Source organism: Hylobates moloch, unplaced genomic scaffold (assembly GCF_009828535.3).
Source record: "Hylobates moloch isolate HMO894 unplaced genomic scaffold, HMol_V3 SCAFFOLD_1, whole genome shotgun sequence".
NCBI lineage: Eukaryota > Metazoa > Chordata > Mammalia > Primates > Hylobatidae > Hylobates > Hylobates moloch.
Window position 1 is genome coordinate 223542840 of NW_026652276.1, and position 19471 is coordinate 223562310.

The following is a 19471-nucleotide window of genomic DNA, read 5'->3' on the forward strand; positions in this document are numbered from 1 at the left end:
AGAGACAGGGTTTCACCATGTTGGCCAGTCTTGCAGAGATTTGAGAGAGGTAACTCTAAAAATTAGAGTGATAGAAAGTGTAGGTTCAAGAAATCTTAAGTCCCTATAAATTCTCTGATAAATCTCCAATCTAGCACAGTTATTTACTCTCTGAAATTCTGGTGACAAAGGCAAGCACAGATTACTTTTGCCTGATTCAACCACGTTTCAGACACAAAGTCATCTAAAATGCAAATATAGTAGTCTGATAGTTCATTATGTAAAATTAACTAAAGAGTTGCCGTTTAAGGAAATATGAAAATGTTACCCCTTATGAACTTCCTGCTTAATAACTGAGTCTGATGTGCATGAAGGTGTGGTGCTCCTAGAAAGATACGGCTTCACTGCAATTGTCCATCACACAAGAGAGCTGATAGAAGAAGGCACAGCTATATTGGAAAGGAGACCACAGAGGAGCCTCTAGCGGCTTCGATGACATCCTCTCCACCCACCTCTGATTTCAGCCTCGCTGCTGTGGATGGTGCCAGTTCCCATTCGCCTCTTGCTGACAGTGCCCTTCCGCAGTGCCTGCTTGCAATGCTGCTGCTTCCTGCTCTGGGGCCTTCTCTGATATCATCTGAATCCACTTGGGCTGTACTCAAAGGCAGCCAGAGGTCCTGATGCCCCTGGTGGAACAGGACAGGGGGACAAAAGCTCCAACCTGCCCATTCATGCAGATACTCCAGAGAGCACCCTATGCTCTTGGAGGTCTTGATGGATTCCATCTCCTGTTGCCCCAGCACAAATAGAATATTGCACCTTTATCCTGGTTTCTCCCTTCCCTATGTTGTTTTCCTTGATCTCTTACTTCTTCCTGGAATCATTTCCCAAATAAGCTACATGCACCCAAGTCTCCCGATCCTCACAGACTTTGTCTTCAGAGACAGACTAAACTGTGGCAGTGATGGAATGAAGCGACCATCAAAAGACCCTACCTTTTGAAGGAGACAACTGTTTATCTTTTATTCATACTGCTACCCACTCAGTTAAAAAGTCTTATGATGATGTATATAAACTAATCTTTTCCAAATCCATTTGGATTCTTCTGGAATTCCCAGCATTCTCAGGATGGCTCTCTGCTCCCTTAAAACTTCAAACCTATTTTGAACTGAATAAACTTGGATTCTGTTTACAGACGTAGAATCTGCCTGGACTCAGATAATCATTCATTCCTTTCTTCATTCATTCAATAAACATTTAATGAATTATAGGTGAAGATTAGATTCAAGTTTTGTGGTGCACAAAGCTGATACATTTTAGGTAGCTCTTTGCAAAAGAGAATGCAAAATAGCAAAGGGTTGAAAAGACCCTGTGCAAGTGAGAGGGCTTGAGGTTATTCTTCATTGGCTTCACGGCAACTACACAGGTACTGTCCAGGTACTTGAGAAACACCAGTGCAAAAAACAGACAAAGCTTCAAGTTGAGGTGGACAATTTTAACACATAATTGTTATAATTTATTATACTTAATAATAAATTAATTTAAAAGTAGAAGGATATATTCCTGGTAGGTGCTTATCTCCCAAGAGAAGTTAGAGTGTGGTTGAGAATATCAACGTTCTTGGTAAATGATACCTGATTTAGGGAACGATCCTTAGAGCTCTGGAATTCTACGTGCCTTGCGTTGCAAAATGAAGGTCCTGATCTGAAAAGTTTTTTTTTTCCTGCCCTGGCCCAACCATGAGGATTGGCTCCTTTGCCGTGTGGCTCTTGGTCTCCCAGGATCAGGTGAGTTCTGGGCATAGATGGGAAAGTCCTTCCTGGGCTTGTCGGGCCCCAGCCACGGCCTCCTGTGGGGGTGCTCATGGGCCTCCTCCCTGTATCCACTTCTGATTCTGTGTCCTCTCTCAGTGGAGCATGATTGTGGGAATTACCCATCCAGGTTGCATCAAGACGTGCAATAGATAGCCTATTGTATCTGAAATAACTATTGCAGTGCTATGGACTAGATGTGAGTTTTGCACCATAGCACGTTTACAAATCCATCAACCTTCTCCCATTTGGTGAATATAAGATCTTCTGGATGGGAATAGAGCATTTTCCTGTGACCCTAGAGACTCCAGGTAGGTGTAGTTCTTGGTGAACATTTCATCCACATTCCTAATGAGCCTACTGTTTTCTTCACAGGAAGTACAGTCACCCAGGGGACTTAGATGGTGCAGTGTTTGCAGCTTCACCAGAAGCAAAGGGGGAAAACATTCCCATGAGAATACACAGCAGCCTGAGCTTGGATGGTGACACTCCCATCAGGTGTAATGAGGTGCTACAGCATGAAACAAGTCTTCAAACGGTCATGACCTTGAACCTGGAACTTGGAACTTGGAGACCTTTCTGGATGTCATTTAACCGAGGGTATCCCTGTAGGCTGGCATACAAGTGTCCAGAGGTTAAACGAAGAGGGAAATAATTCAACTTGGAGTTGAATTTTGTGCAGGAAGTCATAAAAGTCACCAGGACTGTTATGATAGTGTTCTTTAGCCTACAGAAATACTCATAAAAGTGAAAATAGTATTCAGATAAAGAATTTCTCATGATGGAAATAAAATATACATAGAAGAACAAATTCCCCTATTAAAATCAGGGAAAGAGCTCAGGAGTTTTTTTTTTTTTTTTTTTTGAGACGGAGTCTCGCTCTGTCCCCCAGGCTGGAGTGCAGTGGCGCAATCTCGGCTCACTGCAAGCTCCACCTCCCGGGTTCACGCCATTCTCCTGCCTCAGCCTCTCCGAGTAGCTGGGACTACAGGCACCCGCCACCATGCCCGGCTAATTTTTTGTATTTTTAGTAGAGACGGGGTTTCACCATGGTCTCGATCTCCTGACCTCGTGATCCGCCCGCCTCGGCCTCCCAAAGTGCTGGGATTACAAGCGTGAGCCACCGCGCCTGGCCGAGTTTTTTAGATTTCTTTCAAAGCAGACCTAAAAATTATTCAACTCTGTTATAAATAATTTGTTCCTGCGGGGAAGAGAAGGGGCGTGGCAGGTTAGCTCTGCAGTTCAAGCATTTAGCAGGGACAGTGACATCATCAAGTCACTGACAGCCCAACTTCAATTTGCCCACAGCAGGGCTGGGAGACACAAGATCCTGCCCTGGAGCTGAAATGGGCACCAGGCTCTTCTTCTATGTGGCCCTTTGTCTGCTGTGGGCAGGTGAGGGCTGGTCACAGGAGGGCCTCCTTCCCTGGAATTCCCAAGGCCTCAATGCAGGGGCATTGCATTGGGATGACAGCATCAGTATCTGTTGTTCTCTATTACAGGACACAGGGATGCTGAAATCACCCAGAGCCCAAGATACCAGATCACAGAGACAGGAAGGCAGGTGACATTGAAGTGTCACCAGACTTGGAACCACAACAATATGTTCTGGTATCGACAAGACCTGGGACATGGGCTGAGGCTGATCCATTACTCACTTGGTGTTCCAGACACTGACAAAGGAGAAGTCTCAGGTGGCTACAGTGTCTCTAGATCAAAGACAGAGGATTTCCCCCTCACTCTGGAGTCTGCTGCCTCCTCCCAGACATCTGTATACTTCTGTGCCAGCAGTGAGTCCACAGTGCTGCACAGCTGCCTCCTCTCTGCACATAAAGGGCAGTTAGAATGATTGAGGTTGCCTGTGCTCCCAAGTCCCAGCCTTCATAGGAGTCAGAGAGCCCTGGCTAGCCTGGGGGCCATACAGCAGGGGCCATATGACCCTTGGTGTTGAGGTCCATTCCTACCCCAGTCTCAGACCAACTGGAGGTCATCCCAACACCCTTAGCTTCTGCAGTTCCCTATTTCCTTTTGTAAAATGGAAAAGGCGTCTTTAGTTGAGATTCCTAATTTCCTTGACAATTTGAAACCCACCACATTATTCTCTCCCCTAAGGGCTGGGTGAATTTTCCATCTACCCTTTCCCCTACCCTCTACTACCTTTCAACTCACAATCATAAATCTTTGCCCATGTGGTCTCTGCTCCTGGGGGGCCTTTCTTCTAAGGGCAATAGACCCACGAGGTCCTATATCATTAGGCATTTACGTACCTCTTCATCATCATTTTGCACCATGTTTTTCCTGGCTCTCTGCTCCAGCCACACTCCCCTACATGCAGTTATTTCTTCATATGTGTTCGTTGTTTTCCACCCTGGGGATTGTTTATATAAATTCTTTCTTCTGCACTGAGCATACATACCACCAACTTAGTCCTACATCTCTACTTCATTTCTTAAAGTGTATTTCAGGCACACTTGCTCTTAGTTGTAAAAAGCAAAAAAGAAAGTTTACTAGAAAAATTTAAGAAAAGTATTTTATGCATTCATTTGAGGGATGACTTTTTTAGAGGAGACAAAAAAAGCCACAAGCCAAAAGAACAACATTCATAATGCTAGTTGCATTAAATTGTTTCAAGCCAAAACACACCATAAAAAATAAAGCTACAGCCTGGGAAAGGCATGAGGAATGCATACAAATGATGAAAAATCAGTGTGACAGAGAACATTCAGAACATCACTGAATACCTGTAGCTCCTACGTGGTTTCTGGTCTCCCTTGCAGTTGGAGGGTTGGGAACATGTCACCAGGTTCTGAATAGTGGGATAAAATGATGTCAGCTCATTTCAAGCCCGGCTCTTAAAAGTATTCTGTGGCATCGTGTTGAGGGTCTCTAAATGTACGCCCATGTTTAGAGTGTTGGTATATGGCATAGAGTTGTACTCATGGCTAAGATTCACTTAGCATAATGCTTTCCAGGTGCATCCACATTGTAGCATTTATTAGAACTTCATTCATTTTCATTCTCAATAATATTCCATTGTATGTATGTAACACATTTGTTTATTCATTCATTAGTCAATTGACGTTTGGGTGGTTTCCACCTTGTAGATATTGAGAACAATGGTGCAGTCAAGATTGGCCTGAAAATATCTGTTTGATTCCTTGTTTTCAATTCTTTTGGGTCTATACCTAGGAGTGCAACTTCTGGGTCCTTTGGTAATTCTGCTTCTCGTTTTGAGTAACTACCAAAATATGTTTTTGTTGCAGCTGCACGATTTTAGATTTCCACCAGCAATGTCCAGTGGCTTCACAACATTTCCAGGACTTGTTATTTCCTTTTCTTTTTCGAAAATACGATGATGATGATTACTATTTTTATAGCCATCCTAGTAAGTGTGAATGATATCTCATTGTGGTTTTGATTTGCATTTCCCTAATGACTGAAGATGTTAAGTGTCTTTTCTTGTGCCTATGGGCAATTTGCACACCTTCTTTGGAGGTAATTTTTTTTATGTGATTGAGTTTTTAGCATCTCTATTGACTTTAGATTTAAGCTGGTGTACTGTGATGATACGAAAGGGAATTGAGATTGAGATTAAACTTCTCTTGGGCGATTTATTGTGGCTATTGTTTTTAGTGCAGTACTTCTGAGACATTTTTGGTATACTGTAGAAGAAAGAAATAAGTAATTGATTGATATTTCTGGGAATTAGATTTTTCACAAAGAGAAGAGAGATATAAATAAGAAACAGGGGAAGATGAGGAAGAAATCTGTGGTGCTAATTTGAATTGGAGTTATTAATACGAACTTAACGATTTAAAGATTATATATTTCCTAACTTTCTCTAGAGAAGGGTCTAAAAAACAATACAAAGTAAATTAACGAATGGCTGTATTTGCTTTTTGTTTGTGCTCCCAGGTAACAATAGGTACATTATTTTATTCCAAATGTTATTCCTTATAAAAGGCTGCTTCCACATCAAGGGAAGGAAAAGTGTTAGAACATCTTTTGGTAGAAATCAAGAAAAAGGTCAGAACCAAGAAGACATGTCCAAAATCCACAGAAGCAATTTCAAGGTGCTCCATTAGCCAAATCCGGGTCAATGCAAGCATTAAAGAAGAATAATGAGGATACTGAATTGTAACAGGTTATAAAAATCTATGAGGCTATAATGATAATCAAAACAGATAGATAAGAATCTCTTCATTACAGAAGAATGTTAGTTGATATATCTAATTAGAAAATCAATGCAACCATCTACATAATTATAGACAAATTCCATCAGTAGATGCCTAAACTAACGGTTTTTGTTTCCTTCAATACTTTGAGTTATACTGTTCTATTCTCTCCTGGCCTGTTGGGTTTCTGATGAGAAATCTGCTGAAGGCTGTACTGGGGCTCCCTTAAATGTGATATGTTTCTCACTGCATGCTGCTTTTAGTATTCTTTCTTTGTCTTTGGTTTTTGGTAATTTGATTATATTGTGTCTTGGTGAACTCCTCTTTGGGTTGAATTTGATTGGCAGCCTCCAAGCTTCCTGCACCTGGATGTTGCTGTCTTTCCCCAGATTTGGGAAATTTTCAACCATTATTTCCTTATATATGTTTTTGGGGCCTAACAGCGTATGTACCTTGTTTCAAAGCATCAATACACAGATTATTACTTAATTACAAAGGGTAAAGGGCACATTCACAATGGAGAGATCTTGGATCAGTCATCTCAAATTTAGCATTGCCAAAATGCATAAAAATGACATTCCATGTTCTTGTGATTGACTGGATGCAATGGGAAATAGACGTCATCTATGGTGTATATTTGCCAAGTAATTAAACTCTAATAATATGAAAATTTTTATTGTGAGCTGTTTTACAAGTAAGCTGACCAGGACACTTCAAAAATCTATGGTCATGAAAAACAGAAAATACAATAAGTGGGTGGAGGAGATCTATCATTGAAAAGTAACTAAAGAGGTCTGACAACCTCCTGAAATACATGATCTTTGATTTTGTCCCAGAGGAAAAAGTAAATCAAAACCAAGGGACATGTTGAAACAACTGGAGAAATTTGAATGTAAAGTACATACTGGATAATGATGCTCTATGAATGCTAATTTTTTTGAGTGTAATAGTGACATTCGTGGTTATGGAAGATAATGCCAATTGTTTAGAAGAGACATATTGAATTACTAAGGATAAAATGTTTCAGAAATTAAGGGTAAAATATACAGAGAAATATAAAGGTCACAAAATGTTAACAACTGATACACAGATGTACATTTTAAGATTCTGTTTGTTTCACTGTTCTCTAAACTTTTCCATGGGTGTTTAGTTTTTAAATAAACTTTGAATAAAAAGTATTAATAGACCAAAATAAAATGTTGGCATTATTTCAGTATAATGTTGGGTATCTCTTATACTTATTTTCAATATCTTTGAAATATTGTCATTATCATAAAATAAATACAAGAGATAAGGTCTCTTTTAGCCCTATAGAATACTTTCTTTATAGGAGACAGGCTATAATTTTCAAGAAAGTCTCAAAAGAAGATAAGATAATTTACAGTTTGAGGAAAAAACAGCTTGATCTCTTTGAAACTGGCACAAAACTTAGTTAGCAATGCATGCCAGGAGGACATTTAACAAATGTTTTCTCTGTGTCAAGATATTCTGAGCATTCTACAGTTTTGCCAAAAACCCAAAAACTTTCAAAGGTGAATGAATGTAAACAGAAAAATAGTGATTTTGCCAGGTAAAGGCTGGGCAGTATGTATTTGTGTAAGGAGGAGAAGGGCTGCCTTAGTCTGTCTTCTGCTGCTGTAACAGAATACCTGAGTCTGGGAAATGTATAAAGAGAAAAGATTTATTTGGCTTACAGTTCTGGAGGCTGGAAAGGCCAAGACCAGGGCACCAACATCTGGGCTTCTTTTGAGGGTTCTGTGCTGTGTCTCAACATGGAAGAGAAGTGGAAGAACAAGCGGGCCTGTGCAAGGAGAGCCGGGATGAGCAAGACCCTCACTTTATACCAGCCTGCTCTTACAGTGACTAATCCAGATCCTGGAGGGAGAGAACTGACTCCTGGCATTAATCTTTCATGAAGAGTCCAACCCCATGGACCCAAAAAACTCCCATGTGCTCAAAATTGCCACACTGCTGCATTGAGGACCAAGCCTCAAGATGAGTTTTGGTGGGGAGAAACGACAGCCAAACCGCAGGCGGGGCTCTGGCTAGACAGTAGGAATAGATGGAGCTGGAAGGAATTCCCCCAGTGCCTTGCAAACACTATCCAATATTAGCCCTGATTCTACTGAGGACAGTATAGACATGGCCCCAGTATTTCTGACCCATGAATGGGGAGCCTGAGCCTGGTAACTCTGAACCATTCATTGACCAGCAGGCGGCACTAGGGTTTGGTGGGGTTGGCTTGCTTTTAAATCAGGGCTCAGTGCTGTCTGAGGAGTTAAGTCTAAAGGAAAAGTGTGGCTTTATCCCAGCATCCAGAATCTAGTTTGCAGAAGTTGTGAGTGTCCTGTGGAATGTAAGCCATTAAACAGAAACTCTTCATCTCCCATCAATGCTGGTATCCTCTGTTCAGCAGGGAAACCCCAACTATAGCAAGTCATTGAGTGAATAATGTTCTGGGCTTGCATCAGGGATAGATGGAGGAGAGCCAGGAGCCAGCCTGCATGCTCAGAGACCCATATGAAGGGAGAACCACTTCCTCATCAGGAGAACTCAGAGAAACCTTAGCAATTCACCTGTACCCCGCCCCTAACCCATTCCAGTTGTGCCCTGGATGGTGGACAGGAGGATGTAAAGGGAACATAGGAGAGGGGAGTGGACAATTCCAGACCTCTCCAGAAAGGCTTAGCTCAAATAACCTTGCAAGTATTCTGAATAAGAGCCAGATTTCCCAGGGCTCTGGTCTTTTCTTCCCTGAGCAGCATGATGATGCCCAATACCTGCCTTGACAAGGATTCTGTCATGGATTTATCGGTTGTGTTGTCCAGGAAGCAGGTGAGGCCCAGGAACAATGAGGAATGTCGTCCCTGGACTTGGCATGCCTCACTCGCAAGCACACCATCTGTGGGTCCTGTGATTGATAGGTTTGATAGATGGATACATCCTATTTCCAGCCACCAGCCTCTATCTCCTGAATGCTGTTGTCACTCAGAGCCATAACTCCTGGTCACAAAGATGGAGCAGGTGGTGGCACCTTAATGTGAATAAATTTTCCATCATGCAATTATTACCTGGTGCCTAAATGAGTTAGACTCAAACCAGCAGCTGTTTACCTCAGTGACAGAGGATTTATGACAGAAACAGATGGCTCTTGTAATTCTATACCCACAGGTATTCACCTGATAACCTTGACATGTGTCCCCTAGGTTTTGGGGACTCTGAGCCTGCCTCACTGAACACATATATCCTGGTTCCCACCTCTCTGGACATGCATCTCCTTGTATTATTGTCTTATGCCAACTCTCAGGTGCTTCATCCCCTATCTCTTCCCATCCTTTACCCCTTAGGCAATGAATAAAAGTATATTTGTGACTAATGTTGCCGTATTAGAAAAAAAATGCCAGATACTAGCCACTGCTGTTCAATTGTAACTTATACTAAATCGGTAAGGTTTTTTTTTTTCTTTTTAAGATTTCAACAAATCTGATTTTGGATTTCTTTTTTTCTTCTTCTTCTTTTTTTCTTTTTTTTTTTTTTGTTTTTTGAGACGTAGTTTTACTCTGTTGCCCAGGCTGGAGTGCAGTGGCGTGATCTTGGCTCACTGCAAGCTCCACTTCCCGGGTTCATGCCATTCTCCTGTCTCAGCCTCCCAAGTAGCTGGGACTACAGGCGTGTGCCGCCACGCCCGGCTAATTTTTTTGTATTTTTAGTAGAGATGGAGTTTCACTGTGTTAGCCAGGATGGTCTCGATCTCCTGACCTCGTGATCCGCCCACCTCGGCCTCCCAAAGTGCTGGGACTACAGGCGTGAGCCACCACACCCGGCCGATTTTGGATTTCTTACAGTATTCACAATGATATTTTCAGGGATAAGAGAGTCTCCACCCATCTTATAAGACATCAGAACTTTCATTACATTGATGACCAAGGACCATAGGTAGAACCATGATGAAGACTTGGTACACAATGCATCATGAAGATTGATAACAGAAAAGAGAAAACTGGCCATTGACCTTCACCAAAAACGAACCCTTCCAACTCTCTCTCAGGGTATTATTTTACCCCTTTAGCTTAGAGAGTGTCAGCTGGCTCAACATGCTTGTAGGATAAACCTGTGTCAACTACCCCAGCTCCCACTCTGTCTAAGCTCATAGCAGTGAGAAGATGGAGAACCTGGTAAGACAGAAACGCCCAGAGAGAAGGATATATAGATAAGACATAGAGTTACTAATTGTTGTCTGTATTTTGAGTTGCCTCTGACACATTCAAGTAGAAACATCCAGCAGATGATGGGCCTGGAGATGCAGTCGGCGATCCAATCCCCCAAGCCCTAGAGATGTGAGTAAAGACACTTGGATGAACTTACACATGGTCCATGAATATGCTAAAGCAACTTCTAGCTCTGTTTTAGTTCATAACAACTGGTTTCTAAGAACTTAGGCATTTGTGGAGACAATGATGTTACTGTAGGATCTACCATATAAGGACAGTGATGTCCCTCTTCCTCTGCTCCTGTTCACAAGGACCCTGAACTGGCAAAGCTCCCATCCTGCCCTGACCCTGCCATGAGCACCAGTCTCCTCTGCTGGATGGCCCTCTGTCTCCTGGGGGCAGGTGAGTCCTAAGAACACCATGATCATCTCACTGGAAATTTCAGTGATTACTTCAATCATTTCTGTCTTTCTATTTTCAAATTCTGTCTTTTCCCCAACAGAACTCTCAGAAGCTGGAGATGCCCAGTCCCCCAGATATAAGATTACAGAGAAAAAAGCCAGGCTGTGGCTTTTTGGTGTGATCCTATTTCTGGCCATGCTACCCTTTACTGGTACCGGCAGATCCTGGGACAGGGCCCGGAGCTTCTGGTTCAATTTCAGGATGAGAGTGTAGTAGATGATTCACAGTTGCCTAAGGATTGATTTTCTACAGAGAGATTCAAAGGAATAGACTCCACTCTCAAGATCCAGCCTGCAGAGCTTGGGGACTCGGCCCTGTATCTCTGTGCCAGCAGCTTAGCCACAGCGTTGCAGAGACCTTCTCTCCTGTGCACAAAACTCCAGGGCTCTCTCCGCTCTACTCAGCTCACATCAGCCTTTCGTTATTTCTCATCCTCCCAGGGAAGAAGTGAGTTTTCAGATATAGCTAGGGTTCATATAGTGGGAGGAAATGAACTGTTTCTTAAAACATGAGCCCTATAATTGTTGGTTGAAAGCATGTCTTAGGGATTTGAAACACTTCTGGGTGGGAATTCAAGAAACCAAAACTGAAAGTGATTTATCCCAGACCGAGTCCTCGGGGCAGTGATGGTTGTTCTTCTATAAAAAATGCATACAATGTTGCATGTTAATTAAGAAAATAAATACATAAACTTGAAAAATAAAAACACTTAATCACCAAAACATGTGTGTTAAACTTTAATAATATAGATATTGATTACATGCAAACAACAAACAGCAGGCCCTCCTTCTGCCGTTGTCAGCATCTGAATGATTTGAATCTTATCCTGGCTCTGGACCCTCTTCTTGACCTCGCACTAGACGTTTCATGCAATCAAATCTCAATGGAAACTATGTGTTTGGAAATCTTTTCCCTCTGTTTTTGTGGAAATATAACAATAATAATATTGTAATGATGATGATGTTGATCATTTCAGCTATTTCATTCAGCACATTTTAAACTTCAAAGAAATGCACACAAATGGTTATCCTGGAAACAATTCCCAAACCTTAGCTCAAAATGAATTTTGCTTCTCTGGAGTGCTTTAACTTTTCAGTGTAACAGACACAGCCCAACACTATAGTTATAGTTATGTATAGACTGGTGAGGACACTTCCACTTGTCTGCCCACTTCCTTTTCTGCCCACTAAAATAGCTCCTTAGTGCATTAGATATTCCTGCCAGAACTTCGGAAGCAATGAACTGCCCCTGGTCCAGTTGTCTCCTCTGATAATGCACTGTGTGTCCAACTCTAGTATTTACCCTAACTTCTGCCCGGATTCTCTTGTACTAGAAATCATTCTGAAGTACTGGTTAGAATGTTTGGGAAGGCAGCTTCCTGGGAATCCTCTGAAGGATCGTGGCTGTCAGTGATTCCCTTGTAACACTTCTTGAGAGCATCTTGTATTTCATTGAACGTAGGACTCTCGGTTATTTCAGTCTGTCTGCTCTTGTTCACCTCTGAGATCTGTGTGGCTTGTTTGTGTTGATTTCCTTTTGTGCTGCTTCTTGGTCATTTATTTGTATTTTTCCTTATAAACCTGATTATTTTCGACATTGTGCCAGACACTATGGTTGTGGAAATAATTTTTGGTCTAGGATGACATATCTTTCTCCAGAGATAATTTTATTGTGTCTTGTAAAGTACATGGATGCATAAACAATCCAGGACTCCCTGAAACAGAATTCAAGGCCTGAGGTGTCCTGGAACTCCTGGAGAGCAGTTTTCCTACTACTTCATTGTTTCTATTCAAGTTCCTCAGTGGTCACACTCAGTAAATTCTGGTCTTAGCCGTTACCCCCTAGCCTGTGAATCAGCTTCCTGAGAGCTGGGCTGGGATCAGCAAATGCCCCTAAGGGCAGTGACTGCGGTGTTCACTCCCCCAGGCTCCTGCCTTCTCCAAGATTCTGGACCAGTTATCCCTCATAATGTTTTTGGGATATTAATTAGTTTCAGTTTTTGTTAGTGTGGTAATTTACCCAACTATTTAAATAATAACACAAGGGTTAATTTTGTTGCAAGAAAGGGGTCCTGATCCAACCCCCAAGAGAGGGTTCTTGGATCTCATGCAAGAAAGAATTCAGGGTGATTCCACAGTGAAAAGCCAAAGCAAGTTTATTAAGAAAGTAACATGGTGAAAGAACAGCTACTCCATAGACTGAGTAGGGCTTTCCCAAAAGTAACAGGAAGAGCGCATCTACCCTAGGTACAATACTTGTTTATATATAGGATAAGAAAAGATCGTTGAGAGATGTGCTCTGCTACAAGGGTTTGTGATAAAGGATTAATTTTCTTAATTACTGTGTTTTGCAAGAATCAATATTATTATCTTTAAAGCGAAATTAGGAATGTTTCTGTTCTCAGGATATTGGCGTATGGTGACACTCCCAAGTCTGGGTCTGTTTAGTAAACATTATTAGTCTGTTGCTTTAACCATAAACATCTAGAGGTTAGCGATACCTGACTTTCTGGGAATGCAGCCCAGCAAGGCCCAGCCTCATTTTTTCACTTAAGATGGAGTCACTCTGGTTTGAATGCCTCTGACAATTTGAGTTTCCTCTTCTGTAATTACTCAGATGAAGGTCAAAGAATTTTATTTAAAGTTTTAATTTTCTTTGAATTTCAATGTCTGATTCTTAGTCTGTGATTTGCTTGATATTTAACTTAAATAGCACAGAGGGATGTTATACTGAAACTTTAATTTCGAGGAAAGGACTTTTTAAAAACTTGAAGGGGATTTATAATCAAATTGGGACACTCACTTGGTTCTGACATTTTATCATTTAGAGTATTATTATGTTGTTAATTACATAACCTTTGATGCTTCATTGGAACAGGGTAATGAGAATAGAGAGTAGATATTTAAACTTGATCAGATCTTTGACACACCTGACAAAAACAAGCAATAGGGAAAGGATTCCCTATTTAATAAATGGTGCTGGGAAAACTGACTAGCTATACGCAGAAAACTGAAACTGTACCCTTTCCTTACACCTTACACAAAAATTAACTTAAGATGGATTAAAGACTTAAACGTAAGACCTAAAACCATAAAAACTCTAGAAGAAAACCTAGGCAATATCATTCAGGACACAGACATGGGCAAAGACTTCATGACTAAAACACCAAAAGCAATTGCAACAAAAGCCAAAATTGACAAATGGGATCTAATTAAACTAAAGAGCTTCTGCACGGCAAAAGTAACTATCATCAGAGTGAACAGGCAACCTACAGAATGGGAGAAAAGTTTTGCAATTTATCCATCTGACAAAGGGCTAATATTCAGAATCTACAAGGAACTTAAACAAATTTACAAGAAAAAAACAAACAGGCGCATAAAAAGGGGGCAAAGGATATGAACAGATGCTTTTCAAAAGAAGACATATATGCAGCCAACAAACATATGAAAAAAAGCTTATCATCACTGGTCATTAGAGAAATGCAAATCAAAATCACAATTAGATACCATCCTATGCCAGTTAGAATGCCGATCATTAAAAAGTCAGGAAACAACAGATGCTGGAGAGGATGTGGAGAAATAGGAACGCTTTTACACTGATGGTGGGAGTGTAAATTAGTTCAACCATTGTGGAAGACAGTGCAACGATTCCTCAGGGACTTAGAACCAGAAATACCATTTGACCCAGCAATCCCATTACTGGGCATATACCCAAAAATTATAAATCATTCCACTATAAAGACACATGCACACATATGCTTATTGCAGCACTCTTCACAATAGCAAAGACTCGAAACCAACCCAAATGTCTATCAATGATAGCCTGGATAAAGGAAATATGGGACATATACACCATGGAATACTACACAGCCATAACAAAGAATGAGTTCATGTCCTTTGCAGGGACATGGATGAAGCTGGAAACCATCATTCTCAGCAAACTAACACAGGAACAGAAAACCAAACACCGCATGTTCTCACTCAAGTAGGATTTGAACAATGAGAACATATGGGCACAGGAAGGGGAACATCACACACCAGGGCCTGTTGGGGTTGGGGGGTCAAGGGGAGGGATAGCATAAGGAGAAATACCTAATGCAGATGATGGGTTGATGGGTGCAGCAAACCACCATGGCACATGTATACCTATGTAACAAACCTGCACGTTCTGCACATGTATCCCGGAACTTAGAGTAAAATAAAAAGATAAAAATAAAATAAAGTTGATCAGAGAGCAGAGAGTGAACATGGAATTTACTTCATTCCTGCACTGTCGTGACTCATTTGTGCCACGTTTTGTGAGCACACCTGAGGGGCAGGGGTCAGAATCGGAGGGAGTCACAGGTGTGTGGCTATCATCTTTTCCTACTTAAACCCAGTCCCCTGGAAACGTGCTTGGTTCCACATTTTCCATTTGGGGGAACTTCCCTAAAGTGATACACTGGTTTTTGTCTTTCTATTATTTGCCAAATGTTTCTTATGGGAAGGGAAATAAGTTACCTTATTTAGTCTCCTCTTTACCTGAGGTTAGTCTCTCTTCATCGTCACCCTTTCATCCTGGCTACTGAGAAAAAAAGTAGATTCTTTTGGTGCTTTTTCAACATGCACTAAGATCAGTGGAGAACTTTCTTTCCTTACAGGGTTGGCCTGTAGTTTGCAGGGGAGAGAGAATGGATTAAATTCTGATTCCGAATAGTGTAGGTTGGCCTATTTGCTCTCCTATCTGAGCACTGTTGGTTATTAATATTAACACTGATATTTTATCTCCACTTGTCTGACTTCAATGTCCATCTCTCAGGTGGTTCCATCTTAGGCCATAACAACATTAAGATTGCTTTCTGACCTTCTAACACCAACAAATCATAATTCCCATATCTCCGTGACTCAATAAAGCAAAGCACAAGTCCCCTGTGTCCTGGCGAGAGAGCACATTTGTGCTGTTTCTGCCTACTGGCCACAAGGAGGCACTGTGGCTTTGTTGTCATCACAGTCAAATAGGGAGGGGCGAAGATGGCTCCTTGGAAGATTCTTAAGGGAAACCCTGGGTTTGGCCCTAGATTCAGGGAGCTGGGCTGCACATGTCTGGGATGAAGGCTGGGAATGAAGGGATTAGAGACCAACCAATTTGCCTGTATTGGTGTGGAGATGAGTTTTGCTCTAAACTGAGCTCTGAATGGGGCTGAGTGGCAGGTGTGTTTGCAGTGGATCTACCTCTGAGCTCCCTTAAGTTGTGGAGGCACAAGGAGCTGGGGAGGTGCAGCGCCCATGTTCTGGGTTGGGAAAGCGGAGAAGCAGTTTTCATGTCACAGGAGCCTTGGAGAGCCTGGCCCCAAACCCCCAAACCGGCTCAGGCCAGCCCTACCTGCTCTGTTAAAAGTAGAAGGACGAGCAGGGAGAGACGGAGGTGCTACCCTGGACCATCGGAAGGACCCTGTCCCCCAGTGAGGGGGCAATCACAATTACAACACCAGCAACATATACACTTATTAGGCAGACACTAGGGTGGAGTAGAACAGAATTTTCTCCACCAAGACCTTTTGCTCTCAGCAGGAAAATGCCCCAGTCTATTAATAGTTCACCTCTGCTACTCACTTCAGACTCCTGTGTGTCCCCTGGAAGAAGGTGGGGTCTGGGTAGAGACAGTATCTTTTCTTTTTGGCTTGAATTAAAGTTCTTTCCATATGACTCGTTCATTTGCCTCTACCTGTATCTTGTATCTAGCTTCTGCCTCTTGTATTCATGTGTGCCTTGGACGCTATAAAGTATTTGATTTCTACTGCTGCTGTAATGAATTACCACTGATTTTGGAGGCTTAAACAAAATACATTTGCTTCCTACAATACTGGAGGCCAGGAGTCCAAATTGAGTGTAACTGGGCCAAAATCAAGGTGTTGGCAGGGTTGCGTTCTTTCCCAAGGCTCTAGGGGAGAACTGTTTTTCTCCCCTTTTCAGCTTCTAGAGGCTACCAGAGTTTCTTGGCTTGTGACCCCATTCAATCTTCAAAGCCAGCAGGGACTGACTGAGCCTTTGCTCATGCTGCATCACTCTGACACTCTTTGTCCTCCCTCTTCCACATTTTAGGACCCTTGTGACTACATTGGACCTGCCAGGAAAATCCAGGACACTCTCCCTGTATGAAGGTCAGCTGATTGGCAACCTTACTTCGTGTGGAACTTTAATTTTTCTTTTACGAGTAACTTAACACATTCCTAGGTTCCAGGGATTAGACCTGGACGTGGTTGGAGGGCCTTTGTTCTGCCTACCAAACCTAGGAACTTGGTAAGAGGGAGGAAAACAAAATGATCATCTGGAAACCAGAATACTGACCACCGTGTTACATCCCAGGCCTAACAGACACAAAAAGGGATGGAGCCCACAAGGAAACAGAGACCTCAGGTCTCACAAGCTCGTCTGTAAACTATTCGCTCCTTAGGAAGGGCAAGTCCCCTGGGGTGCAGGGGACTCAGCAGTATGCCTCTGTGCCAACAGCAGAAATGTGGCCCTAAACTGCTCCTTCTTGGTTAGCAATTAACCTAGTTGACCAACCCACAGAGCATAGGCTTCTCTCAGCTCTGTACACTCTACATCCTGAGAGGAAGTCGGTTTCTGAGATGCAAGACTCTTTTATAAGGAAAAGGCCAGATGTAAAGATTAAGAAACGATGAGCTTTGCTAGAGGTAAAAATAAGATGCAAATCAACTCTGGAGCATTTAATTTCCAAATGTTTATGAAAAAGACAATCTTCTTCCTGTTTTATTGTAGGGATAAATAATGAGAGAGATTCTGCACTCTGGGCTTTGCAAACTCACTAGAGTTCAAGAATAAATACACTCAGAGAGGTCTTTCACTGCAAAGAAGAGCTTTGAAATCGAATGAACTTTCAGGATATCAGTTTGGCTCCTGTATCTCTAACAATGCAGTTGACATGCTTGCTTTTCCTGGGGAGCTCAGGGGCCAACTCCTAACTCACTTGTGGATAATTGAAGTGCATTCAAAGGAGTAAGAGCACAGAGCCATCAGGGAGAGGAAAAGGAGAGTTTGCAGAGAATCTGACTTTCTGTAAGACAATGAGTTCATCTTGAAATAATTGGAGTGTGAGGTGCAGATGAATATAGTTGGCAAGATCCTAGGTAAGATATACTATAGAGAAGGCTTTATGAATTGCTAATATCAAGACAAATCCACAGGGAGCCTCCGTAGGTGTGCATTTGTGTCTCAGATCAATTATAGTTCAGTCCTGCCCGATTCATCTCCCAGAGATGCAGCCTCCATTTAAATACGGAGTTTTCAAATTGGGGGTGGTGGCCCATTCAGTGACGTCACTCACAGATGCACCTTGTGTGGATAAAATGTCACCAAATTCATTTCTTTGCTCATGCTCACAGAGGCCCTGGTCTGGAATGTTCCACATCTGCTCTCACTCTGCCATGGGCTCTTGGACCCTCTGTGTGTCCCTTTATATCCTGGTAGCGAGTGAGTTCTCCAATATTTATTATGGTCATGCTGGACCTCTGTCTAGATGACTCCTTATATTTTCCTTATTCTGTCCCCCAATTCTGTCTTCTTTTATAGCACACACAGATGCTGGCATTATCCAGTCACCCAGGCACAAAGTGACAGAGATGGGACAATCAATAACTCTGAGATGCGAACCTATTTCAGGCCACAATGAATGATCTTCTCTGGTACAGACAGACCTTGGTGCAGGGACTGGAATTGCTGAATTACTTCTACAGCCGGACCCTCATAGATGACTCAGGGATGCCCAAGGATCGATTCTCAGCACAGATGCCTGGAATGATACATTCCAGATGTATCATTCTCCACTCTGAGGATCCAGCCCACGGAACCCAGGGACTCGGGCCTGTATTTCTGTGCCAGCAGCTTTGCCACAGCACTGCAGAATCTCCCCATCTCTGTGCAGAAACCCTGGTGCTTCCTCTTCTCCCCACAGCTCTCAGCAGTCATGAGTAAAGTCTTTCCTGCTCCCCTCTCACCATAAAAATTAAGTGGGTTTGGGCATGACAAAGACAGAAGATGGTAGGATATTAACATAAAAAATCATGTGTAGGGGATAATGTAGAAAATGTGTTTTGTGAATTTCTCACAAATTGTCTAAGGAGTCAGAATTCACAGGCATGTAAGATAAACCTTAATTACCCCCACTGTAGGTTTCCTTGCCTCCAGGTGTTTGCCATCCGCATTAGCAAGCTGAGAGCTCCTGAGAATGGCTGTCTTTTGAACTAGTCTGCCCTCTGCATGCTATTTTCACTGTAAGCTGTGAACACAAATTTCCCCTACAAGTTTTCTTGATTGTAAAAGAAAGTTCTTTTCTATGGCATTTCTTATAATGTTAATTTCAACTTACCATTTATATAGGGATTTTGCATTGCACTTAAAGAGTAAACCTCCTGGGGGTAATACAGGCAGTGAAATAGGTTAGATGTAAGCTGCTCCTCCTGGACTCTAGGGATCTATTTGTCTTTATCCTGCTTAAGGAGAGCCAAGTTCTAGCTGAAGGACTGTGCCAACTCACAGGACACTGACGTGGTCTCTTCCATTGCCTGCTTGGAGCTATCCACATGTATCCACACAGGCTGTCTAAAAGCACACAGGCCTGGCCAGTCTTACTTTCCTCCCTGATGCTGTGTCCTGGACACGCATATCTATATATTTTTTCTGGTTTATGCCGCATATTTCTACACAGCGCTTGCAATTCATTCTGAAGAGTCATAATTTCTTTCTTCTATAGTGGTACTTACATACTGATCACTTCTCAACCCCTATCAGGGTATCATTGGCAGTTGTAGCAAACTATTCCTGTATTTTGATTG

The 19471-nt window shown here is 42.2% G+C and overlaps 2 pseudogenes and 1 gene segment (V, D, J or C); all 3 read left to right on the forward strand.

Annotated features, from left to right (window-relative positions):
• The first annotated feature begins 3107 nt into the window (after positions 1–3107).
• LOC116812507 (T cell receptor beta variable 10-1-like) lies at positions 3108–3639 on the forward strand. The segment is given in 2 exon segments: positions 3108–3185; positions 3293–3639. Coding segments are annotated over 2 exon segments (396 nt in total).
• Positions 3640–10529: 6890 nt separating this feature from the next.
• On the forward strand, positions 10530–15670 carry LOC116812511 (T cell receptor beta variable 11-1-like; annotated as a pseudogene).
• A 2394-nt stretch (positions 15671–18064) lies between these two features.
• LOC116812523 (T cell receptor beta variable 12-4-like) lies at positions 18065–18639 on the forward strand (annotated as a pseudogene).
• Positions 18640–19471: the final 832 nt, after the last annotated feature.